This window comes from Hippoglossus hippoglossus, chromosome 1, assembly GCF_009819705.1.
Source record: "Hippoglossus hippoglossus isolate fHipHip1 chromosome 1, fHipHip1.pri, whole genome shotgun sequence".
Lineage (NCBI taxonomy): Eukaryota > Metazoa > Chordata > Actinopteri > Pleuronectiformes > Pleuronectidae > Hippoglossus > Hippoglossus hippoglossus.
In genome coordinates, this window is record NC_047151.1 from 19,118,063 (window position 1) to 19,144,256 (window position 26,194).

The window sequence follows — 26,194 nt, forward strand, 5'->3', positions numbered from 1 at the left end:
AACCTCTAACAGCTTCAGAATTAACATTTGTTTAAAAATGTGTCTAATGTATTTCATTGCCGATTTCATTTTTCAGTCAGTGGGACTATTTTTTCTTTTACCCTCAGATCACTGATTGTACCTTTAAATATAATATTTGATTATCTCATCACAGGTTATTGATAATCTCCAATTTATCTTAGGTTCATCACTGTGAAGCGAGGTTTTTATAAGCTGCCTTTCACATCAGCGCTTTACCCCACTACACATTTACTAAATGCTTCTAAAGAGAGAAAAAACAAAAACATGCACAATAGCCAGGCTCAGGGTTCCTGTGTTTGTGGCACGGAACAAAAAGCTTCCCTGTACTGTACAGAAAGAGAGAGAGAGAAGCGAAAGCACCAGAATACTGCAGCCAGAAAAGCTGAACTGTGTGTGTGTGTGTGTGTGTGTGTGTGTGTGTGTGTGTGTGTTGCTTCATTACAATCTGCTGACCACTGACTCTCTGGCAGCCCATGTGAGGTGTGTGTGTGTCTGTGAGTATTGGGGGGGGGTGGGGGGGGCTGCCTCTTCCTTGGTGCATCTGTATGTATTTTACACAGTAGTGTGTATCTTAAGCAAAAGGATATGCTGATGATTTGCCGAGAGCAGGTGTCAAATCATCCAACTCAACTCAGCTGTACCAAGAAATTGTAATAAATAAAAAAAATAAAAAAAATAGAAATACTCGACTGAAGGGTAGAAGCAAAGAGGGGGTTCCTTCTGATCTCTTCCTAGAACTAACTGTCAATACATTTCAAGCAGGATATGTGACGCTAGTTTAATATATATCAAAATAACAATTTGACATTTGTTGCTTTATTTTGTTAAGAGTGTTAACTGTCAAGCCATCGTAATATTCACGCAGCTCTGCTTCAATAAAACAAAGCAATGCAGCAGCAGAGCAAAAATAAACCTAAAACGTTTGTCATATAATGGATTTTTGTTTAATATTGCCTCGTTACTGGTGTTTGTTCTGTACAACTGGTTTATGCACAAAGCACCAGGTTGTTCACATGAATACTGCTCAGATAATCACAGATTTTCTGTTGGAAAAGGTCCTGAAGGGTGTTTTGAGTGTTTATCTTCCAGGTAAATTTGTTTAGTGAACTTAAAATGTGTTCACTGTATCACCATTGTGTTTAGGCAGTAAGATAACAAAAGGATTATCACAATGCAAACATTGTTGTGAATGACAAACAGTGTGTTAGTGTTCGTGTTTGTAAAATTGTGGGTTTCAACACATTGAAATCTTTCACATTTAGTCAGACGTAAAGTCTCGAGGTTGATTTCAGGTTATTGTCTCGTGTGTGCAACTCGAAAAGAAACCATCGTCCAAATTTTCCTGACATCTACCGGTGTAAATATTGTTGTCCCTTTGCAAAATATTTATATTTTAATTAAAATAAAATAAAAACGCTTGGCTTTGCACTCTGCACAGAAATAATAGTTAATGGTAAAATACAAAAACATGACCTTGCTACTACGATCACAAGAAATTAAGTTTTGACTTCTTGTAAAGTGCTTGTTAAATAAAAAAGAAAGAAAAAAATATATATATCTTAGCGTAGCGTAGTTCTTGGCTTTTGTGTTTTTCTTCATCCAGGTCTTCAGCTGGTGTTCCCAGAAAAGTGCTTTGGTTGTGAAAAAGTTATTGACCACATCATGGCCGAGAAAGAAGCTTCTTCTAGATCAACTCTTCTTCATTGTCCGCGAAAAAGAAAAACATGAAAATAGTTGATTATCAGTCCGAGCTGATAACAGGAAATCCTCTTGTGAACCAATGGAAAGACAACAGAGTCAACCGTGGCCGCCGCTGTAACTCCAGTTTCTCCGGTCTGTCCGCCATCTCATATCAAAGTGTACCTGTGCAGGTGAGAGTATGACTGATGGGATGTGCGTTTGTGTGTCCGTGGTGTACTGTCTGACAGGATGTGAGTCTGCTACACCAGGTTCTCGATGCCGGGCAGAGGCTGCTGTATTGGCACGGCGGGGTCCGTGCTGCCAGCCTGCTGAGCGAGCTGCAACACGGGCATGTTGCACAGTGGACACACTTTTCTCACCTCCAACCATTTAATGAGGCACCTGGGAGTGAGAGGGCACAGTAGGGACAGAGTTCAAGTGAGGAGGACAGACACGAGCAGAGGAAACAAAATGGAACCTTGATTTAGTTTGTTTTTTAATTGAACATATATTATGTTATGTCATACTGCATTTTATAATCATCAATATTGGCACCAAGCTATTTAGCTTCTTACGACCAAAACAGTAATGTAGCTGTCAATGTGAGCTCTTGAAAGTTGAGTAGTGATTTTCAAAAGCACAGGTAGAATGAGCATTATATGACATTATGTATTATTCATGAAAGTATGAGAAGCCAGCATGCTCTTTACTGCTCATCACTGTAAAACAACATGGCTTTACACACACACGTTTGTACAGCTGTCTTAGTGAGGACCCTTATTGGCATAATGCATTCCCTAGCCCCTAACCCTAACCATCCAAACTAAAAGCCTAATCCTAACGCTTAACCTCACCTAAACCTAATTCTAACCCTAACCCTAAAATCAAGTCTTAACCCCCAAACAGTCCATTAAAGGGGGGGGGGGTCACAAAGTGAGGACTGGCAAAAAGGTCCTCACTTTCCCCAAATGTCCTCCGTAGGTTGTAGACTCAAACTGGTCCTCACAAAGATAGCTGTACAAGAGCACACATACACACTAAAAGCAGTGTTTATACAGTAGATTCATTGAGCGGTGACCACTCTTGCTGCAACTGGGGGAAAAGAACTAGGTCAAGGGGGGTGTCGTGCTGATATAAACAACTCAGTTGAAATGATTGGAACACAGGGGGAGGTGTGCGAGGAAGTTGGCTCAAGCAATCTTTCATGTGTAGTTTCTACCATACACACATTAACTTTTTGTCATTGTTGTGGTTGCACACTAACCCACTCTGCACTTGTACACTGACTTGAGAATATTTTATTCATTGTCTTGGCAGAAAGGTTATTTTTCTCACATCGTTTCACTGTGGGTTGTGATTTGTCCTTCACTCTCCTCCTTACTCTGTGTGTGTGTGTGTGTGTGTGTGTGTGTGTGTGTGTGTGTGTGTGTGTGTGTGTGTGTGTGTGTGTGTGTGTGTGTGTGTGTGTGTGTGTGTGTGTGTGTGTGTCTGTGCATGTACATGAAAGTCAACAAAACCTTATACTTACTTCCTATGAAAGGCATGTTTACATGGACAAATCCCCAGCTCATCTTTCTGTTTGAACTCCTCCAAGCACACCGCACATATCTGAAAGTGAGACGGAGAGTCAGAGATATTTTCAGAAGAAGGTGGTGCAACATCTTTAAATACGTTGGCTCCTCTCTGGTGTTTGGCACTCAGTCTTAGTTTTGTGTTGATGTGTTGGAAACAAATGATCCAAATAGCAAAGGTCAAGCACACACGGAGGAAGACAATAGGCCAACACGCACAAAAGTAAAAACAAACAACAAAGCAAAATCTTTACGTGAAACTTCATTGTCACATAGACTGTGGGAACTTAGAGCACTAGGTGCAAAGCTGAGTGGAACTGAGAGACTAATTCACGCTTCTACAACTAGCAGGTCAGACAATGCTCTCCTCTCTCCTAAAACAAAGAACTGCAATTTATTCAAAACTCTGCCACACGACAGCTGACTAATATGGAGAGCACACATCAGACCAATTTAAAAATCTTCACATATCAGTCTATGAAGGCATAGACAAAAGCATGGCCTTCGTGATTCTCCACTGAGTTAGGACATAGATAGAGCATCGCTGTTACAGATCGTATTCAAGACTGATTACATTATATTGAAAAACAACTGGAGGTAGTTTGTAACATATATTGACAATGTCAACATAAGTAGATAAGGGTCATACAATTCCAATGTCAACAGCAGATATCCAGGCCAAGACTCTTCGTGCACTATTTAGAGTCTTATTACACTAGTCAAATGTTTCTCTACACAAAACACAAACAGTGATACTTTATAGGGAAGATCTCTATTAACAGCTATCTGCCTACGAATGCAGATTATTCAAAAAAACGATAGCCAATGCAGTTCGGTCAATGTTTACCTGCAGGCAACCAAAGCCTGCTCCAACATGATAGGTCAAAACCCCTTAAGCCCCAAAATCTTGCCCGTTGAATATTCACATGCAGAATCTGTTTATCGAGATTAAGGGTCATATAGTCAGATGTTTTATTTCTATTATCTCTGCCTCTTGCTGAGTCATGATGTAGTTTTCATTATTGTTGATCCACTGGTGACTCCTTGGTAGATAACATAGGAAGCACATATCTGACTACACTCTCGCCACAATATATTTATATTGTATTATATTATACTAGAATGTGTAGTAACAATGAGAGTGTGTTACTTTATGCATAAGGCTCTAGATATTTGGATTTGTGAGAAAGGAGACAATAATCAGCAGAATTCAGGAAATCTCCTCACACTAAACTTCATCCAGCCAGGGGGGGGAACGCTTTCATGAAAGAGCTTTTAATTTGGCAAACAGGTTTTTGTGGCTGTCTAACTCTGCAACAATTACCCCTTTTAGCCACAGAGATTTTCTTTTTCTTAGCTCTGTTTTATGGGGAGTGGATGGACAAGTGAGGATAAAAAGAGCAGCATGTGGGCTCCTAGCTTTCTATCCCGAGGACTTTTGGACACAGAGCGATCCTCTGTAAAGACTTTTAAAGACTTCTGCTTTGCTCTCTTTATTGGTGAATAGATCCGTGTTTTTGTTCAGTGCCTTGTCTGCGGTGTCTCACTCACAGTCGAGATCCGGGACCCTTCGCCAACTTTTGACTGAAACTCTTTCCCCCCGATTAAATCAATTAATCCCGTAAGCTTTAGTCGAAGACTCCATGCAAAAAACATGAGCTTAATTTTGTGGAAAATCGTTACCAGATCACGAACTTGATCAAAGTAAAAATGTTAACCTATGCCCATCAAGACTAATATGTTAAGATTCAAGGTTCAGAGGAATCAAATGTTTTCTATGTCAAGCACCAAACACAATTTACAAGTTAGTAACTAAACAAATGTTTAGAAGAAATAAGTTATAAAGTAACAGCCTTCAAAAATGATTGATCCAAATTGAGTAAAAGGCTCAGAATAATCCTCAGAAAAAAATTGTGGTCACGATATACGCTAGTTAACTAATGTGTGTTCAGGCCAATGTGTCCTCTCCCTCTAGATCTCGAATGATGAGGACATGTTGCCTGGCTCCATGGCAACACCTCTATATCAGTCACACTCACTTTCCTATTACTCTCTGTTGCATAAAGAATAATTACCAGGTAAATTACTACTCATTGCTTCTCATTTTGTCTGTCTACATCTGCATGTTTGCTTCCATGTTTTTCTTTCCACACACTTGTATTTCTGCCTAGAGAACATTTATGTAACTCAGTCTTACAGAACTGGTTAAACTCCTGAAATCTTTGTAACACACACATGAAGCTGCACTAACCTTACTTTCTGGTCACCAATGCATACATTCAAAATGCCACAAGTCTGACGATGTTGAGAAATAAACACTGAGCAACAGCAGACAGACTATTGACCAAAATCCCTTAAGAAGTTTTCACAATCAAAGTAATGCATTCTTCACTAATGTCCGGGCAGTAAACATCAACAGACCAATAATGTAATACCAATAAAACTGACAACACTGACCCAGTTTCACTTGACTTTCACTTCACTCGAGTATGGATTATTGTCCTGGTGTGTGTTGTATTGTTGTGATTTATCTTTTATGTGTCATTCTACATCAGTCCATGTCTTTTGTGTTTTCCTTGATTACAGATATTTATTGCATTAAGTTTACACATCTTTCATTTGTGCCAGATTTGAACAGATTTTCATGAGGCCCTCTGAAGGTAACACCCTTCACAAGAGAAAAATAGGTTTTGTGAGATTATCATGACCTTATACTTTGACCACCAAATGTTACTCAGTTACTCCGTGAGTCAAAGTGAATGTCTGTACCAAATTTGAAGAAATTCCCTCAAGGCATTCTTGAGATATATGTTCACAAGAGCTGTTGCCAGAAATTTCTATTTCAACATCGCCACATATTGATTCATATATTGATTGTTATTTTCTGAACTTAACAACATATGTATAATAATAACAATATATAATAATAATATAAGGAAAATCTCCCCATTGGACTGTGCCTTTTAATCTCTCCTTCATGCTCAAAATTACAGCAGTTTGTCAAAGTAGCTGATTAATAATGACCTGCTGACTATAGGTAATACAGACACTGATTGCACTACAATTGTAAGAGCAAACTAAATGAGGATAAAAAATGCCCCAGCTCGTTTGTAGAGCACATCACCATCAGTGGAATATTACTGTAATTCTGTTTCCTGGTTGTTTGAGGGCTCTGGTGTTTGAGTATCTGCTGCATGTGCCGACTGTTTACACACATGTACGCTTGTAACTGAGACTGTGAAAAACTGTCAATGAGCAGCTACTGTAAACTCTGATGCCATTTTTTATGACTTGAATTATTTATGATAGTATTCATTGCACAAAACCTATGAATGAGTCAAAGGAAGGCAGGGGTCTAACTCAAACTAAAAAAAGAACAGTGATCTCCTAACTCCTGACTGCTCAGGTTACACTTCAAACTTGAACATGACTTGAGCAGTGAAGTGATCCTATATTATCACTCCCCTTCTACATACTCTACAGACTGAATCTGTGCAGATCCTTTGGTGTGGGAGTCTTTAAAACTGGGTCATGCGGCCACGCGGGTGTGTGTATGTTATTGTCTTAAAAAAACGGAAAAAAAAAAACACAGCTTGGCTATTCTGTCACAGCCTTCACTCACATGACTCCCTCTGATGCTTTCTATCAGTTACAAATAACATAAATAATAAAAAAAGCCTGAAGGGACACTGAGAAATTCTTACACTCCTGTTGATAATCTGCGTTTCACCCTGTGCAAGAGCACGCATGAAGATGCTATCGGTGACATTTCATTTTCACTGCCATGTTAAATTGGATGGTGCTCTTGGCTGGCGATGACAATTTCTCCGCTGCGGAGCCAGTGCTGTTGCTTTACACGCTGTTTGCTACTTGTAATTTTCCAACCAAGCTGAGCTGACACACAGCCTTATGTAACGGTAACAGAAACGGTAGGGAGGACGCTCATGACTGAACCACAAGATGCTTGCTTTCACATGACACTGTGTCAAGGCAAATTTGCTCAATGTTAAATGAAAGATAATGTGTATGTCCTTTCTTTTGCAAAACAAGATAAAGCCAATGAAACAGTTGAAAACAGAGGCCCACACAATCGCAGAAACCTTGAGGTTTATAGAGCTGCACAGATCGCGTAAACAGTATTGTGCCTTGAGATGTTCAGACATGACACATATGTTCCCTTCTGATGCAAACTACAAAACAGTGATTTGTACCTTTTAGAGGCTTTTATTGTCCACCTTGAGGCCAATGACCTTCATGGTCACGACACATAAACTGCCCCTTCAGAGTCTCAGGCCAAAGCACTGTATTTGAAATTATTCAAGGGCCGAGCACATTATGGGTCTCCTTGTAATTTACGCAACCAAGAAAGGATGACCTACATTAAGTGTATTGTATATTAAGGCTGAAGCATTATTCAAATTTAGTAACACATGACCAGTTAGTCCAAAATTGGGTGATAGAGCAGTACGGTCTGTATTTGTCAAGCTACATTACAGTACGTTCTGCCCACTAGATTTTCTGTGTTATAAGGAACAATTTTTGCAATTCGAGTGTCATCAACTGATAATAACTAAACAAAGAAGATAAGTGCTTACCTCATGCAAATTTGGCTCTTTGACTTTTTCCTTCTGAATGACCTGAGAGGGATAATAAGAGACAGGGACAGATTATCAACTAACAGATAGAACAAGTGTGTGATGAGAAATCGACCAGTCAGGCCGAATAAAGGACACAAAAGAAGATAAGATTTACCATAACATACTGTCGCTGCTAGCAAGTGTGTGTGTGTGTGTGTGTGTGTGTGTGTGTGTGTGTGTGTGTGTGTGTGTGTGTGTACTACATGAGCTTGAGGATCTTACGTAACTCACAGAGGATTTGGACGAGTTTATGTTTTTAGCTGGCAGGTAATAATTTATGCAGCGAAAAAAAAAAAATACTTCAGTTATAGCACTTGGTGATGACTCTAGCACCTACCATGCCAGTTTGTGCAATGTGTGTGTGCACGCAGATGTGGCCAACTCTGAAATAACTGGGTGGCTTTGCATGCTGGTATTACATAATTCCAGGATATGAGAATCGTCCGTCACTCCCTCTTTTCAGTCTATACCCCCCCCCCCATCTCTGAAACGCCCCCAGCTCTGAAACGCCTCCAGTGAACTGTGAATTGCACTTTTTCCAGCACAGCCACTTGCTTCCCTTCAGCTCAAGTGTAATTGAGAATATTTGGTATTACAGATATGCTTGCCAAATGGCGCTAACGATTTTTGAAATAGTTTAAGCAGCTGAACCCTCGAAAATACCTGCAGCTGCCAGAAGATTCAGCAAATGAATTACTGCAAGAGCTGAACAGACCTTTTGGGACCAGAGGGGAATATAGATGATTTTCTCCACACAAGTTCATATCACTCTCACACTTCATCTCTGATATGATATGCTTGTTTGTGTGTGTGTGTGTGTGCGTGTGCGTGTTTGCCACTGGAGTGCTTACTTGTTTGTATGCATATAGCTCTTTGTGCGCCTGGTGCCGTAACCTTGGGAAACGTAAAAACAAAAACATATTTTTGATTATTGAGTGACCATCTCCAGCAGACACCATAACAGAGACAATCTATCCATACATCCTGGGAAAAAAGTGAGAAACGACAAACACTGATTTCATCTCCTTATAAATACTTGCCTTTAGACACCAGTCTACAAATAGGCATTAAAATCTAAAAGTCCATACAGAGTATCATAATAATTTGACGTATATATATATATATATATATATATATATATATATATATATATATATATATACTGGCCCTATATCTTACAAAGACATATTCTGCCTCAGGCAAAACAACCATAAGCCAATAACTGAATAAATATTGACTGGATTAACTAATCAAAGAAAGAAGTAAAAACATAACAATAAAATTAGACTTAGACTTAAACTGTTAAATGTTTCTTTGCTTAATCATGCAATAGTCAGCCAAGATACATATTAACTGGCATCATTCTGGGATTGCATAAGGACTTGATTTCCTGTCAAAACAAACACTGAACTGAAGTGTAAAACATTAACTCACAATATCTCCCAAAATACACTGGATCAGATTTTAAAAGTGAAGTTTATAGTTAACATCAAGCTCTTGAGCAAAAGCAAAGTAACTAAATGAATGAAGGGAAAACAGGAAGTGATTCTAGGTACTGAGGATGAGAATAAAATATATACAGAGAAAAGGAAAGAAAACAAGAGCAAGACAGATAAAAGAAATTCATAGGTTTGTAAGATTTACCTCCATAACAAGTAACCTTAACCTCTCGCAGCAGAGTGAGAGGGATCTGTAAAACAAGCAGCACAGTCTAGGAGAGAAACTGACATTTTGAAAGAGGTCAGCAGGTAAAGGTGCAGAGACTCCCAAGGGTAGGTAGGACACAAGTGGACAAGAGTGAGGGGGATCGTGGATTACTGGTGTGGGTGTTGCAAAATGGCCCTTTTTCAAAGTGGGTGAAGATTAAAGCCTGCTGAGAATTAAAAACAGGCATCCAAATTGACGTCCCTCTCTAAACCATCATTTTCATGATTTGACAGTGGTCAATGGAAAATACAAAATGAAAAAAGTCAGTCACCATTACAGTCTGTGGTATGTTGGTGTATTCATGAACACATAACATGTTACAGGAAAAGCAATGACTATATTAGGTGACTGATTCAGCAACTGCTCTGCAATTCTTAACAATACACATTAATAACCGTTTATGTTGTTTTCTGCTCCCTCAAGACAGAAGTGCTCAGGAAAAACCCTTCACTCCTCCTGCCTGCTGCATTGCATATTTCACACATGTGTGTGTGGCCTGAGGACTCACTGATAGAGGCGGTTGAGTATTTCTGAGAGTTACTTCCCTCTGTCAACCCCTGTGTGCATGTTTGTCTTTGTCGACCTAACAACCCATCACATGTAAACTCTAATATGTTAAGTCCACGGTCCCTTCAATCACCCATCCTTGGAAAAAAAAAAGCAGTGATGATTACTGTTTTAAAAAGTACGACGTTTACTTTCAGGCAGTCTATAAAGTTTTAACTGAAAAAATTTAAATTTAGCCGCCGGTCTTACTAATTGTCGAAGACCAATAATCAGCAATGAGTTTTGTATATCTTCATGCCTGATGGGAGATATGATTAAAGTAATTTGGGGCGTGTTCCTTTGGGAGACTGCATCTTTAGATGCCTTTTGTCTTTCACCTTTAATACCTAAATAGCAATGTTGACTTTAAGTACTGAATCATGGTACTGCATCAAAGCATCTCTCAGTTTGATGGAGTTGTGGGAACACAGTATATGATATATAATGTAGGAATATGGTGAGAAAATTAGGGAGGTAAAGAGGCCCTTGGGGAAAAAAAAGGGTTATTACTGTTTTCTTTGACGCAAAGTGCCGTGACCATGATAATGTCGACAAGCTTTGGATCTCAGCATATTACTGTTTATACTATCAATTCAGTTTATCAAGTCACCAAATTTTGTATCGTAGCCACCATCTCCAAACTGTGCTGTTGAAACATTTTCCTTTATGTGAAAGAACCATAAGCAAACACGTACAAAAAAAGACATTTCTAAAAAGAAAAACAGAAAAGTCTTTTAGTTGAGACTCAGCTAAAAGCCATAGTGACAAGTGTCATACAGTAGTTTGTATAGAAAATATATGATTTTTAGATATGTCATAAAACTGTTTGTGTGCAGACTTGTTTAGTGCCAATATTCACTGCAGGGTTTCTGCTATTTATACTACAAGATACTGAGTTCTCATTAATAAAAGCCATTACATTAAGAAAAACCTGAAAATGTATCCTGTTTATGCATAAATAGAAATAACCCTCCAGTAGCTAGTGAAATAATACACAAAGACACTTCTGGATGAATAATACATGAACCCACATCACCTGAAATGTAAATGTGCTGTGATGAGGAATGTTGCATAATAACAGTGTGTGAGAAGAAACATTCAGTTCTCATTATAATTTTCAGGTCTCATGTAAGTATTGGTACTGACAGCCTGCTCGTCAGAAGAGGTACGAAGCTCAAGGCTTCAAGTCAGACTGCACAAAATCTTCTCTGCACAAAAACATGTGAATTGTATTTCACACGTAAATTTTGTACCTGTATAAAAAAGTGAGAAATGAGGGTAAATACATTAGGAAAAAAAACCTGTATGACACTTTGCCACTAACCCACACAAAAAAGCAACGACAAAAAAATTCAAGCTTAATTCAAAGCTGCATGGATGTTACCTTATTAAGTAGCAGCAGAAGAGGAGGCTGAGGATGAAGACAAAGATGGCTGTCCCAAACACCACAATGTAGATGTTAAGGGGAAGGTTCTGGAACCCTATATTTGGCATCCTGAAACTGTAGTGTGGGAAATCGGAGCTCATGGATATTCTGGATGGAGGGAGACAAATGACAAATAAACATTAATTTAATTTTAACATTACAGGAACAGGTTTTTTCGGTTTTACTCTGAGCCCGTCTCATCTCAGGCAGATTTTCATTTAGTTGATTAACTAATTCAACTTGAAGCTTATGGTCAACAAACTGTCAGAGAACATCAGGTAGCTCAGCAGCATTTCTCACAGAATTATTTCAACCCATGGCAGTAACGGGTGCACATGCACAAAGGACACTCTGGCAACAGATTCCGGGAGACAGCTACACAGACTGAAGAGTGAAAGATAAGTTCTCATGTGAGGGAAACAACTGCATTGCAGGCCTTTTTCTGTATGGACGGTAAAAACGTTATGGACCATAGCGTGAGCATGCAGTAGCTCGATCAACCGGTAGTGCAACAGCTCAAGCTAGCGGCAAGCAAATAGTGCTGCATACACCAAGATAGAAATCTCTCATGTTATCATGAGAAGTGTAAAAGTAAGTTTTGGTCCATAATGAAACTGTGGTGGGACAAATTAGAAAATGGCAGGCCGCCAGAGTCTAGATACTCAACAGGAAACATTGTTGCTGAGCAGTGAGCAGAAAGTTAAACAGTTACTGGTTGATCATGAGGATTTACTCACTGTGACAAACTGACAAATTCCAAACTAACAACTGGTTTACTTGTGGATGCTAACAGGCTAATGGGCTAGCTCCTGCAGAAACCATTAGATGCTATCTGTTATTGCACAATCTCAATATAAATAATAAATACAATATCTATTCAGAGACCAGCATGACAATTCTAAACTCATTAAAAAAACAAAAGTACTGTGTTACTGAAGTTAATCAGTCTTTGTGCCACCTCTAATCACGAGACATGGGGAGGAGAGGAACAACTTTTATTTGGTAACCCCCTCTTGTGCCCCTCCCATTCCAAAACGCCAAGAGCTTAACTCCTCTTCACTCTGCTGGACAGTGGAAAGTTTTGTGGGTTTTGCCATGGCCACAATCCCCTCCTGCTCACGATTGCATCATGCTTGTATCACAGTGACCCAAAACTTTGCTCTCAGTTATATAAGGGAGGTGTCTCACTATGGGAAATAGGACACTCTCTGAAAATTATCCTCAAAAGCCTCAATATAACATTACTCCTGCTGATATTGGCAGTCATGACGGGCGCATCAATGCGGAGCCAGTAGTCTCCCCTAAAAGGAGTTGGCACAGTGTCATTTGGCATTTAAGATCTACTTGATTCTGTCTAACTTTACACAAGGACAGCGTTCTTGGTAAAACAGCTGGCTCGTGATATCAGACACCAGGGATGACAGCAGTTGTAATTTAACTAAGTTCTCTTTAGTGTCTCACTATGACTTTCGTTTAACAGATTGCTTTCTTTTACTATTTTTATATGTTACATACAAAGAGCTCTCAATGCACAAAACAAATGCAGTCACTAGTAAACAGAAGAGAAAATATATGAGGGTAAAGGGCCACAAAATGGTTTGGCGCTGTTCAAATAAAGCACAGTGTGCATGTACTGAATGTAAATATCACTGGTATGTTTTGCTGATGTTGGAGCCAAAATAAACAGTCAAAAGACAGAACCATCACATCCATTGAGGTTCATGTGGAGGCTGGAAGACTGTGTCCATACACAGCTTGGAGCTAATGTGCGAAACAAATAGGATTGCTGCTGTGTATTAACAGTGGTAATGAATTTATGTATAATAACACAAATGAATGTGAATATAAGCCTAGTATATCTCCTTTAACTTAATTCAAAATATAAATGAATTCCAATCCTGTTCTTGATTTATATTTTTTAAAAGTGCATGCGTCAATATGCTTCAATAACCATTTTATGCATTGAATCAAAGTGTGATGTACCAAGAGATTCCCATCCATAGAATTATGCAATCACATACAAATTTCAACACTTCATATTGAAATCAAGTCTGTGTCATTCCTCCTAACACGACCCTCTGCCTCTGATTATCTGAACACGCAGCTAAATGGAGCTAAATGTATCTCACACTAACTAACATTCACTGTGGCTAATTAAGTAATCTTGTAGACTTTTGTCAATGTATTAACAATGTATTTACTCTTCTCTAGCTACTTTAAAAACACAAAGATTGGTGTCGACCTCAAAAAGTAACAACTACTACTTGTATCTAATAGCTGAGCGGTGCCTTCATGCTCAAGAGTGGAAAAGTGAATAGATCTATCACACAGACCTTTGAGTGACATGACTAGTTCTTGAGAGCCTTGTCAGGGGGTTGGCTCTTGTATTTGGACATGTTTGGACCAAAGCCTTTCTCTGTCCTGTTCATAAGGCTCCATGTGTCCCCTCTGTCTCTGACTCCTTCTGATGTCTCTATCTTAACAGACCCACAGCAATCCTCTCCCTGCTTATCTGAGCACACAAACATATTGCAGAGCAAACACTTTCCATACACTTAGGTGCCTCTGGAGACATTTGAGACCAACACTGACGATCCATCTTACCTCTACGGACCAGGCAGAAACAACATTTGTCATTTCTATTACTTTGTACAATAAGCAAGTTTCATTATCAATGTATACTATGTAGATTTTAGTTCCAATAAAATCAAATAGTAGTTTTCCTTTTCGAACCTTTTGCCTGGATCTCATTATTTCTATAATCACTGCAGCCGAACCACCGATGTAAGCAAATGGCAGGTCTACATTGAGATATAAAAAGTTTCAGTTATGTAGCATCTACATTTAAATACTATGTACAGGTATGCGAGTATACTCCACAACAAAATCACAGTTTGCCTGAAGGACAGGTGTTTCGCTGGTTACCTAGCAACAGCAAAAAAAGGACACAAGCTAAAACTCACTGCACTGCTGTTTTTCCTTTATGTGTAGGCTTCAACAAAGAGGCCAGTGCGATATGTGCCTCATATTTTGCCGGTTAGAAGCTCTGTCTGTTCGGGGCCTTACACTGTTCTGTGGCTGACTGAAAAATATTTGGTCCGTACATTTTTTCAGGTTTTCCACCAAATGGCAGACAGACCAGAAATTAGTTTTGGACCCTGCGTGGACATAATGTAGCAAATAATCCAGAGGCTATGACAAAGCATCCTTCACAGACATTGCTCTTTATCATACAAGAATGTAAACAGAATCATTTTACATACATGCGTGTACATGGACTGCTTTATACAGCGTTTTTCCATTTCGTCATTGACTACTCAAAGCACTTTACACTACAAGTCTCATTTACCCATTCACTACAGCTACTATATGGTGTGCTTTACTATCACACATTCACACAGACTAGTAGTTAAGAGTTCAGTGTCTTGCCCAATGACACTTTGGTATGGAGTGAATGTTAGTGGATAACCCACTGTACCTCATAAAACACAGCCAACCTTGTGTATACATACATGCGTATATATTGAATGCATAATATGACCTCATGATCTTTGACACATCCATAAATTGTTGCAGTGGTGCTATTACAGTCGACAGGTTGACTCTATGCTGAGCAATAACTCAGTTCCTACATCCGAGGCAGCTACAGCAGACACGGGTGGTATAACAGTCCTGCATAAATCCTATGGGATAGACATGTGGGTCAGTCAGGTGCTAAGTGTTAGGGATGTGTTAGTATGTCATTGCAGATATGCTGGTCATTGCAAATGCAGGTTAGACTGAAGGACAGATTTAAAAAGTCTTCTTCCCTGCAGCACCCATATAGTATCAAGATTCGCTGACCTAGAGGATGTTGGGTACATCAAGCAATCTAGAAATCCAACCCGTTTGCAGTAAGCAACCCACATACCACAAAAGTTAGAAGATGAACCCATGTGTTCTGCCAAACTGCGACTGTAAAAGGATAAGAAAAATTCACCAACGAGAACAAAGTCATTAGGACATTGAATAATACGATATTTAAATTCTTGTAGTAACTATTATGGAACAAACGGGAGATGACAAACAATGCCCTGTATGAGTTTGTGGAGAAACACAATTAAAGCAGATACATATATACAGGCCACAAGGGGTCACTGAATGGTTTGGCAAGATGTAAACAATGTGAACCACATGCTGTGGCTATGCCAAGACTCATTGAAGGCAGATTTGATTCTGAGCTTACTTTAATTTGTCACCAATTTCTTTTATACTGCTATAAGTGCAGACACCAGGCATTCAAATTGCATAGCACAATGGAAAATGTGATGATATTGTGAAGGTGTGTCACAGGGAGGATAATACAGGATTATGAATAAATGTGATGACTTGGCAACAAACAGCGCCCTGTGGTTGAAAAATGGCAGGCGTGACTTTCATCTGTTCTCCTCATCCCAACCATCTGCCTTTATCATTCATTTTCACATGGCCTCACCCAATTACATAACCAGCAACAACACCATTCACAGCACATCATTAATGGGAAGGGAGTGAGAGGGTGAATCACTCTTCACATTCACTGTGCACTGTTTCCTGTAAAATGAAAAAAGGGGCAGGGACAACTTGAAAGGACAAATTTAGCTTGTACTAACACGGAAAACCTATGCATCACCAGGGAAAGATGCAGAAAATAAATATTTCAAGTGTTCTTTATGCTATTGCATATCAAGGGTTTGCTAGTTTTTCGTACATCTGGACATGAAAAATAATCACACTATACACAAATGCATGTAAAAGCAGCTTTTAGGCAACACCAAGAAGCCTACTAATAAATATCTAGAATCATATTTTGTAAAGATGAGATCGATTGAGTCAGTGCGGCAGGATACAGAAGATACACAACATCCCTCATATTTTACCACTTGTATTTTGAGGTCACTGAACATAATATACTCCACTCTTCTACCTGAGGTTGAGAAACAGACTAACATACAAATTATATAGTGTTTAGCTCAAGAGACATTTCAAGTGATAGTAAATGCTTTTCATTTCTAATGAAACCTTCACAGAATAGAACCCCTTCATGTGCTGCTGGTGTCCATGTGAACTCTGAGCTGTGGAAGCAAAGACAACGCCCCAGTATTACACCTTTCTGTTTGCTGCTAGTAGTTTCACTTTTCATATGTTTAACCATAAACACTTCTGAACTTTCCCTGTGAGTCATTTGTGTAACAGATTAGTTTCAATTTGACATGTTGGTATGCAGGCTTTCGTTTTCAAAGATGAATTAACTTCCAAGTTCAGTGATATGATATCAGCATCAAGTCAAACAATGTAGATAAATATAGAGTGTATAAAACCCCATGTTTGGACACTCAACTTTAACCAAGCATACTTTGGTAGATGTAGAGTTGCAAAAATATGGTTATAAATCTATTCATCCATAAAAAGAAAGTTATTTGGCAAATAAAAGAATGTCAGCATTTGCTGCTGTTATTTGTCAAACATTATGGTAAATTGAATATACTGAATATATTTTGGGGGTTTTGTATTGTTGGTCGGGCAAAAGAAGACCTTTCATATTACATATTACCTTACATTTTGGGTTCTTAAGTGCTTGTCAACCATTTCTTTGGGAAATAGTGACGAGCACTTCATGATGTCATGTCTTTCTGTTGATTTATATACAATTGAATTGATTAAGAAACCAATCGGCAGATTGATCCAAAATAATCATTAGTTGTCCAAAATGTGTAGGTGGAAAGGTTTATACATAACCATCCTTTCCAGACAAAACATCTGACCTTTCACGTGACATCTATCATGGGTTTTGTGAGTCATTTCCCTACTACACATTAGCCAGTAACAATGTAGTCAGGCTCGAAAAAAATTCAACCTATACGGATCATTACACAGCCATTCAAACACTGAGACCTACATACACGACGGCTAGACACAATTGTAGAACACTCAATTCTTTCAACAAACTATTCGACAATAATTCTTTAACATCGTATCAAAGGACGCTCCTTTTCTCCTTGCTCAGCATTAAATGACACATACACCTACAGGGTGAGGACTGTGGAGCTTAATCAAACATAACAAACATGCTGTTCATCCACCCATCATCCTCTTCAGGACTCTTCTACACTGTGATCATTATCAATAATGGCTTGACCATTGTTAAACACTTACATGGTCAAATGATGACCTCTGAATATTTTTGTCATGTGAGAAAATGGGTTTCAGGTCGCTGCTGAGGAATACTGCCATTAGGAATAAGTAGCCTCTGTCCATTTGTACTTTCTAAATTGGATTTACCAAAAGAGTTCATTTTCCCAATCCCAAAATATCTGCTCTGTTGAGGATTCCCATGTGATCAGCCCTCAACAGTACATTCACAAGATGCAGCCAGAATAAGAAGTGGAAATTTCCACTAGCAACCAGGGCTGGCCATGAGATTTGCACATCTGAAACTTAATATGCCAAAGGGTAGCAACAAACACCAGGGCCTTAGAGGCAGAGCAAGAGACTCCTCAAAATGTGCTGGCTGTGGGAACTGAAATTTCCATATTCATGATACTGACTCATACAGCAAATTTTCAGCACAGCAACATGGTATTTCACTTCATACATCTGAACCCATGCTAAACAAGCTATCTAGTGATATCAGCCTATTTTGCAATGTACATAACACCTAAGTGGGTGTCACCCAGCGATACATTAATAAAAATTATGAATTTAACAATAAATAATGAAAACATTTACATCTGATGTATTCTGTAAATGCACATGTTTTTCTCAACAGCAAAGTAAGTTTTACCTCTTCAGGACAGAGCATAGGTCCCCATGAGGTCCACTGGTCCTGACAAGGTCAGTGTTTATGTTGGAAAAGATCCTAGTGATAACATTAATGAACATGAACATGAACATGAACACACACACACACACACACACACACACACACACACACACACACACACACACACACACACACACACACACACACACACACACACACACACACACACACACACACACACACACACACACACACACACACACACACACAGGGGATACAGGGCCTTACTCAAAGTAAGGTACATGTATCTGTAGTGCTCCCCTGACTGTCTGCCCTAAAATGGAAGAACACGCTTCAATAGCTTCAGTTTATTGTTCTTTTATAATATTTGGACCATATTAACAATGTTTTCTCTTTCTCTCTCACTTTGAAAAACTAATTTCTCCATTTAAATTCTGAGATAATGCACAGAGCTGGATCATGCTTCCTCCTGAGATGAATAATTATGATGATATTGATGATCACGCACTCCATTACTTACTGTATGAAAGTAGCCGGCAGTGTCTCCACTTCAAGCCCTGAAATATGCATTACTAAAAGCTTGTTTTCCTGGGCCAAGTTCTACAGTAAGTAGGTCGCTGTAAGTATGACTGCAGTTATGGAGATGTGGGAGACACAGGACTTGAGTAGAGCTGACCTTGGTCAACGTAATGTCAGCTGCTTATAGAATTGTAATTACCTGATTTACATTCAGTATCACTCAATGTACTGTCCAGCACATGCATTGGCATATAATAAATGGTACATGTTATCATGACTTTACTGGGAAACGTATTTATTAAAAAGCTTTTACTGAAGGCACTGGTCTTTTGTAATAAGTGTCACATTAATGTTATCAGTAACTGGTTATTCCATACATGCAATCTGCCTTTAATAGCAACAATGTTTGTGTGCATCTCAAATTCAAAAGGGACAACTTTAGCAAAGGACCTGATGTGCTGCAGGCTCGTGGTCATAGCGACCGCAGACAAACAGGAGTGTGAATCATCATTTAAGTCTGCTGTGTGGGAACACCTCAGTTTCACAGTCAACTATAATGACGACGGACATAGATGAGTAGATCGTACAATCGTCTGGTTGTACATCAAACATGCCGACTCGTTAGAAACGGCATCACCAGAGTGATGTCCGCTAACATTGGGAATAACACTAACATTAGTTGGATAAGTAAAAAACGAGTTCCGTGCAAACGTTAATTTCTCATATGCTGCACCTTATAGGGATATTTATTTTACTCTTTTTATTTATTAGAGTGTTTGTTTTGTTATATTACTTATAGTTAACCAGTTACCACAGTTGACCAGGGTTAAATAAAAAAATAATACAAAATCTGTTTAATTTTTTCTGTTTCTTGTTTCTACTGTCACGAAAAACCTACCGAAAACATACCAAACCATGACCTCAAAACTGAGGTACGTGCCGAACCATGAATTCTGTGTACCGTTACACCCCTAATCAAAGGCTGAAGTTATCAGTTTGTTCGTTTAATATAGTTCCAGACTAACCCTGACCTAACCCTGTTCTGAAAATATAGTCAAAAGCAAAGTAAATTATAGTTTTGAACTGTCTCTTAATCTATGCTGAGCTCCCAGTAAGTAGGTACTTCCAGTCTAAGGTGGTTTGCAGATACTTAATAAAAGGGTGTATTATAAGTGAGTGTAGAATAGATCATATAAATCAGCCAATGTATTACATTTGTAATAATTGAAACTATGAAAACAAAACTATCCTTGACTTGTTAGGTTGTTAGAATACATTTATGTGTAATTAATTAACTAAACATCTTGTAACTATATGTAATCAATCCCTACCTGGCTGGATATGTTACCTTCTACAATAAAATATAAACTGTCAAACTATCAACAGCTCACTAAAACATACAGACTGTGAAAGAGGAGACGATCAATCATCAACTGAATTCATCTCAATACAAAGAAAAAGAAAAGCTTTTCTGAACTTGCTCTTTCTCCCTCCCCTTGAAGCCCAAGTGGACTCTGACAGTAACACAAGCTGACACAAACAAGAGGAACTGACACACACAGCTGTCCCATAGCACTCTTGTCTCCCGTTTCCAGTGCTGTGCTTTATTATAAGGATTTGTCCTACTTTCAATGCTCCATGTCACCTCAAGAACTTTCACTATCTGAATGTCAACCCTTTACTTTCTTCTTCATTTTAATTCTATTCTCACTTGTGTCAGGGTTTGTCTGACATGTAAAATAAGAGTATTGAATGATTTAATTTGAAAATAAAAAAGCATTTTCAAACTGTACAACTTCAGAAAATGATACTCAATTTGTAACTAGCCTTATACCGTGTCTTTTTAAGGCTACCTGAGAAACAGGACCCCCTGTCTACAGCGTACAGGGTCAAAGTCACTAAAAATAAAACCTGTAGTCATGTGAGGGTGAGTAAGTCAAGCTGAAGCAAAACAACCCGCACCCAATACAAGTCATATCAGTTCTTTGGCTTATCTGTTACTGACCTGCAGGAAATAAACAAATAGTCTAACCCAGACAAAACAGAACTTACAGTGACATAATTCACACACTTTGACTAAATTCTATCATCTACTCTCAGACAGCGCTTGAGGTGACCATGTGTTTTGTGCTTGAGGCAAAGGGCAAAAACCTAATGAATAGTGGATCCGTTTCTTTTATTCACATTATGGCTGCCACCCACAGTCTCACCATGTCACAGCTCAAGTTGACAAAGTAAAAGGTGTCATCACCAAAGGGCTTTAGTGGTGAGTCTCTGTGGGTGGTTCTCATGAAAATCTACTTGGACTACACCTAAGCAAATTGCATGTTCAGCAATAATTAACCTCTGAAAGTTAAAGCCTGGCCGACCTAATAACAACACAAAGGGCAATTTGATTTGTTATGGGTTCACAGCTCACCCAACAAGTTGCATTAAGCCACCAATGACCTGGCACCTAACCTAAAGGCAAAACTGCATTTCATAGTTAACTTGAACGGCACTCAGTAGGGCACGTACCTCCGTAAAGACCCCACACACTCATCAAGATCCGTTAACAATTCCATGAGAAATCTGTGAAAATGTCAAAAAATGCCTTTTCTCCAAATGCAGAAGAAAGTGATAAAGATTCCTGGAACTGCCCCTTGGTCCAGATCCAGGCCAAAATTTACAGGGAACTTTCTTAGCCCATATCCCACCAAGTTTCATAAATCCAGTCAATAGTTTTGCTTAGTAACGGACAGAAGCAAAAACATAACCTCCATGACGGAGATTAACATCTCCTCATGCTCTTTCCCACTCTTGCTAATTGTGCATAATGTATTTTAATTATATGTGAGCACTGGCTGTACTGAAGGAGTTTGAGGAGTCAGAAGGAGCACTCCTGGACCACCCATGTCTCAAGTGTAATGTGTACATTGGAACACCAAGACAGTTTAAAAAGACGCTAAAATCTGTGAACTGTGGGATTTGAATATTTAAACTCTGCCTTCAATGTGACACACAAGTGCTCTTAAGTAAGATCCTTAAACATCATGAGTGTTCAGTAGTGGACATTTCCTGTAAGGTGGAAAATGACACAACTAGTATTAACAAAGAAGTAGTATGAAGTATGTACATCCCCCAAGCTGTAGATGACTACTTTTCTTTGTATGTGGATGTTCACAAGCTGTTTACCAGCGAGATAATCTTACTATAAATAATCCCTTCCCCCACAGGAGGGTGGTTATACATTTGGTAATATTGGGTGTCAAGAAAGACCGCTGATCCCTAGGATATCTACAGACGTTTAGCACGAGTCTTCTAAATACCAGAACAACCATTAACAATCTTCTGTTAGAAAAACTGTCAAGTCAGAGGACAACCAGCACCATACCGTCACAGAAACCGTCGGGTGGGTTGCTGTCTGCTTTGGAAAGTGTTTGACTGACACATAGGGCAAGTAGACTTGATCCAAAATCCTTGTCAGATGGTCCGACACCTTTCTAATGCGAGAATGGGGATTGGGGAGTTCTGACCATTTCTGGAAGTTTCGGAAAACCAGCAATTCCGACATTCACACCCACTTCACTCTGTCTTTATGTGTGGCCATTTGGATCAGGTATTCAGCACATTTGAGGAAAAAGTAGGGTTGCATTCATTCATTTATATTCTGTGTGCTTCTTAGCAAGTCATGCTGTGAATAATTACCTCTGTTTTGACAAGACCTGCATAAATAAAGTCTGCTTGCTTCGCTTATCGAGCTCCGGAAATTCAGGCAGTTAATATTTTCTCAATTTTCAGTGGTATCACTGTTTTTGCAGTGCAGTCTTCCATAAACTCTACAGGGCTCTAATCATATAACCCCCCTTCAATACAAGTTAAATTGATTTATATAGTCAAAAATCTAAAAGCACGAAACCCTCTATCCTCAGACCTTTGATGAACATAAACACATTCATGCTATATGTACACCAGAATGTGTTCCTGTGAGTCATCCTTCTGACAACCTGTGCACTGCAAGGTTCATCCACAGTTCAGTAGGAACACCACTGATCAATATCTCATCCCACTCTGGATATCGAGTCGTGTGTCCGAGCGGGTGTCCAGCTAGTTACACGTAAACATTCTCTGAACTTATTGATACAAAATACCACTCTATTTGTGCTGCATTGGGAACGTTTGTACGGCCGTGTGCACAGAGCCGTCCCTGGTATCGCACTCAGAGGCCAATGTGCAGAAGGTTCGACAGATTTGAACTTTTGGTGGAGGCCAGTGTCTGCCACATACGGTCAACAATCCCCTCTCGCCTCTATCAGAAATCTGAGAGCACGGATTTGCCTTCAGCAGCTTTATGATCCGTTTTACGATTATAGATGCGGTTAAGATGAGTTATGAATTATGATGAAGACCCATCATCAAGGCTGCCTGGGACTAACACCACTTGCATCCCAGAGACCACAGTCATTCCCATCCCAGACAAACACACGGGTGGTGGGTGCCATACAAAGAAAGTTGGATGAGTGCATGGACACATTCAACGTGAACAGACTCACACCCGCACTGCTGCCAACCAATGCCCACTGGGGATTAGCGTGTCAGGGCTGTGGCGTTGTTGCAGCTCACACAATGCTGTCAGTGTTGACGGGAAACCCAGAGAAAGCCCCACTGTTTCCCAACCATGCGCCTGCGCCCCCCCCGCCCCGCCCCGCTGGTCGAGCAGCGGTTTAAACCACAGCGGCTGCCTGTCACCGATAACGAGGGATGTGCGGTTTTGGACCATGACAGCCACCGCATCATCGATTATCGGTTATAATCGGGCGCTAATTGCATTGATTCCCCCGTGTTGTTGTGTCTCTCTGGGATGGTTCGGTCGCGGCTCACCGACTCCTGGCGTGGTTCGATCGGTGGGTTCGCTGCAGGATGGGGCGACAGCTGGGCGTGGGCTCGGCAGCTAGCAGCGTCGAGGGCTAACCTTAGCTGCGACTGGCATAGCTTTACTCAACGTTAACGAGTGGAGCAAGTTAGCTGAGACAAAACGAACCGTTTAAGAGGTGAAGTCAACGCAGGGACAGCCGCACACCCCTCCGGAAAGTCCTTTAAATGATCTCTATCGACTCGCGGGGTTGAATAGTTTCCACATGACACGTTTGACCGATGTGTGATAGCGTCAGTATCAAGTTCGTCAATTAACAGCGATGGTTTAACGGTGGTAAAGAGACACTGAAGCATCCACTCACCGGCGTTTCCCTCAGCCCCGGTAGCAGCTTCGTTGTCCTGCGGTGTTTCTCTTCACTTTTCCCGGGCTGACGCCGAGCACCGTCCCGACAGCAACAACCGAAAACAGCCGCTTTATCTTGGCGTTACCGAACCGCTGCTGCAGGGCGACCTCATCACACAGCTCCCGCCGGTACCGGTGACGATGGTGGCTGTGGCGGTGGCGGTCGGGGGTTTGTGGAGGGGTCTGGAGTTAACAGGCAGAAAGAAAACAAAACACGACGGTGTACCGGATGAAATGTGAGCCGGTGCCGGGGAGAGAGGGGGCTCCTCTGGTCGTGACTTCCCCCTCCTGAATTATAAAACACAGCACTAATGGTTCCTCCTCGCTGGAGATCTGCTCCTGCTGCTGCTGCACGGTCCGCACGTAAACGTCTGCAACCAGCCCACGACCACCAGAGGCTAGATGTCACCTCCTCCTCCTTCTGCGGGTCAGCCCCGCGTACACACAGGCCGAGGCGGGGAGGAATGCTGCGGGAGGGAGGACAGCGTGTACGTGGAGGGTGATGCTGGCCAGTCCGAGAGAGAGAGAGAGATAGAGAGAGGCAGGGGGAGAGAAAGAGAGAGAGGGAGAGAGAGCGAGGCAGTAGGAGAGAGGAGGAGGCAGGAGGAGAGAGGGGAGAAAGAGAGAGAGAAGAGAGAGGGAGGCAGTAGGAGAGAGAGGGAGGGAGAGGCAGGAGGAGAGAGGATAGAGGGAGAGGGGGGTGGAGGAGAGGGAGAGGCAGGAGGAGAGAGAGGGTGGGAGAGGCAGGAGGAGAGAGGGGAGAAAGAGAGAGAGAAGAGAGAGGGAGGCAGGAGGAGAGAGAGGGGGAGAGGCAGGAGGAGAGAGGATAGAGGGAGAGGGGGGTGGAGGAGAGGGAGAGGCAGGAGGAGAGAGAGGGTGGGAGAGGCAGGAGGAGAGGGAAAGAGGGAGGCAGGAGGAGAGAGAGGGTGGGAGAGGCAGGAGGAGAGGGAAAGAGGGAGGCAGGAGGAGAGAGAGGGAGAGAGCGAGGCAGTAGGAGAGAGAGGGAGGGAGAGGCAGGAGGAGAGAGAGGGAGAGAGAGCGAGGCAGTAGGAGACAGGGGGAGGCAGGAGGAGAGAGGGGGGAGAGAGAGAGAGAGAGCGAGGCAGTAGGAGAGAGAGGGAGGGAGAGGCAGGAGGAGAGAGAGGGGGAGAGGCAGGAGGAGAGAGAGGGGGAGAGAGGATAGAGGGAGAGGCAGGAGGAGAGAGAGGGTGGGAGAGGCAGGAGGAGAGGGAAAGAGGGAGGCAGGAGGAGAGAGAGGGTGGGAGAGGCAGGAGGAGAGGGAAAGAGGGAGGCAGGAGGAGAGAGGGAGGGAGAGGCAGGAGGAGAGAGAGGGAGGGAGAGGCAGGAGGAGAGAGAGGGAGAGAGAGCGAGGCAGTAGGAGAGAGGGGGAGGCAGGAGGAGAGAGAGGGGGGAGAGAGAGCGAGGGAGAGGCAGGAGGAGAGAGAGGGGGAGAGGCAGGAGGAGAGAGAGGGGGAGAGAGGATAGAGGGAGAGGGGGGTGGGGTGGAGGAGAGGGAGAGGCAGGAGGAGAGAGGGAGAGGCAGGAGGAGAGAGAGAGAGGCAGGGAGAGAGAGAGGGGAGAAAGAGAGAGAGAAGAGAGAGGGAGGCAGTAGGAGAGAGAGGGAGGGAGAGGCAGGAGGAGAGGGAAAGAGGGAGGTAGTAGGAGAGGGCAGGAGGAGAGGGAAAGAGGGAGGCAGGAGGAGAGAGAGGCAGGAGGAGAGAGAGGGAGAGAGCGAGGCAGTAGGAGAGAGGGGGAGGCAGGAGGAGAGAGAGGGGGGAGAGAGAGAGAGAGAGCGAGGCAGTAGGAGAGAGAGGGAGGGAGAGGCAGGAGGAGAGAGAGGGGGAGAGGCAGGAGGAGAGAGAGAGGGGGAGAGAGGATAGAGGGAGAGGGGGGTGGAGGAGAGGGAGAGGCAGGAGGAGAGAGGGAGAGGCAGGAGGAGAGAGAGAGAGGCAGGGAGAGAGAAAGAGAGACAGAGAGAGAGGGAGAGGCAGTAGGAGAGAGAGGGAGGGAGAGGCAGGAGGAGAGGGA

The 26,194-nt window shown here is 41.4% G+C and overlaps 1 protein-coding gene across 2 annotated transcripts; it reads right to left on the reverse strand.

Annotated features, from left to right (window-relative positions):
* Positions 1-998: 998 nt before the first annotated feature.
* Positions 999-24,758, reverse strand: rnf24 (ring finger protein 24). Of its 2 annotated transcripts, none has more exons than XM_034593095.1 (6): positions 24,126-24,758; positions 11,547-11,696; positions 8,761-8,803; positions 7,868-7,909; positions 3,230-3,309; positions 999-2,103 (listed from the first exon to the last, which is right to left on the reverse strand). In XM_034593095.1, the coding sequence occupies exons 2-6, from the start codon at positions 11,687-11,689 to the stop codon at positions 1,962-1,964; spliced, it is 450 nt and encodes a 149-aa protein (XP_034448986.1). In that variant the 5' UTR covers positions 11,690-11,696; positions 24,126-24,758; the 3' UTR covers positions 999-1,961. The 2 variants fall into 2 exon arrangements, with proteins under 2 accessions (XP_034448986.1, XP_034448977.1); XM_034593086.1 differs by lacking the exon at positions 24,126-24,758 and adding an exon at positions 17,763-18,024.
* Between the last annotated feature and the right edge of the window lie 1,436 nt (positions 24,759-26,194).

Coding starts and splice junctions, on each gene's coding strand:
- rnf24 (XM_034593086.1), bottom strand. CDS start 17,797: ATGACAAAAATATTCAGAGGTCATCATTTGACCAT. Junction 11,697..17,762: donor AGAGGTCATCATTTGACCAT/GTAAGTGTTTAA, acceptor CCCTCCATCCAG/AATATCCATGAGCTCCGATT. Junction 3,310..7,867: donor AAGAGCCAAATTTGCATGAG/GTAAGCACTTAT, acceptor TCTCACTTTCAG/ATATGTGCGGTGTGCTTGGA.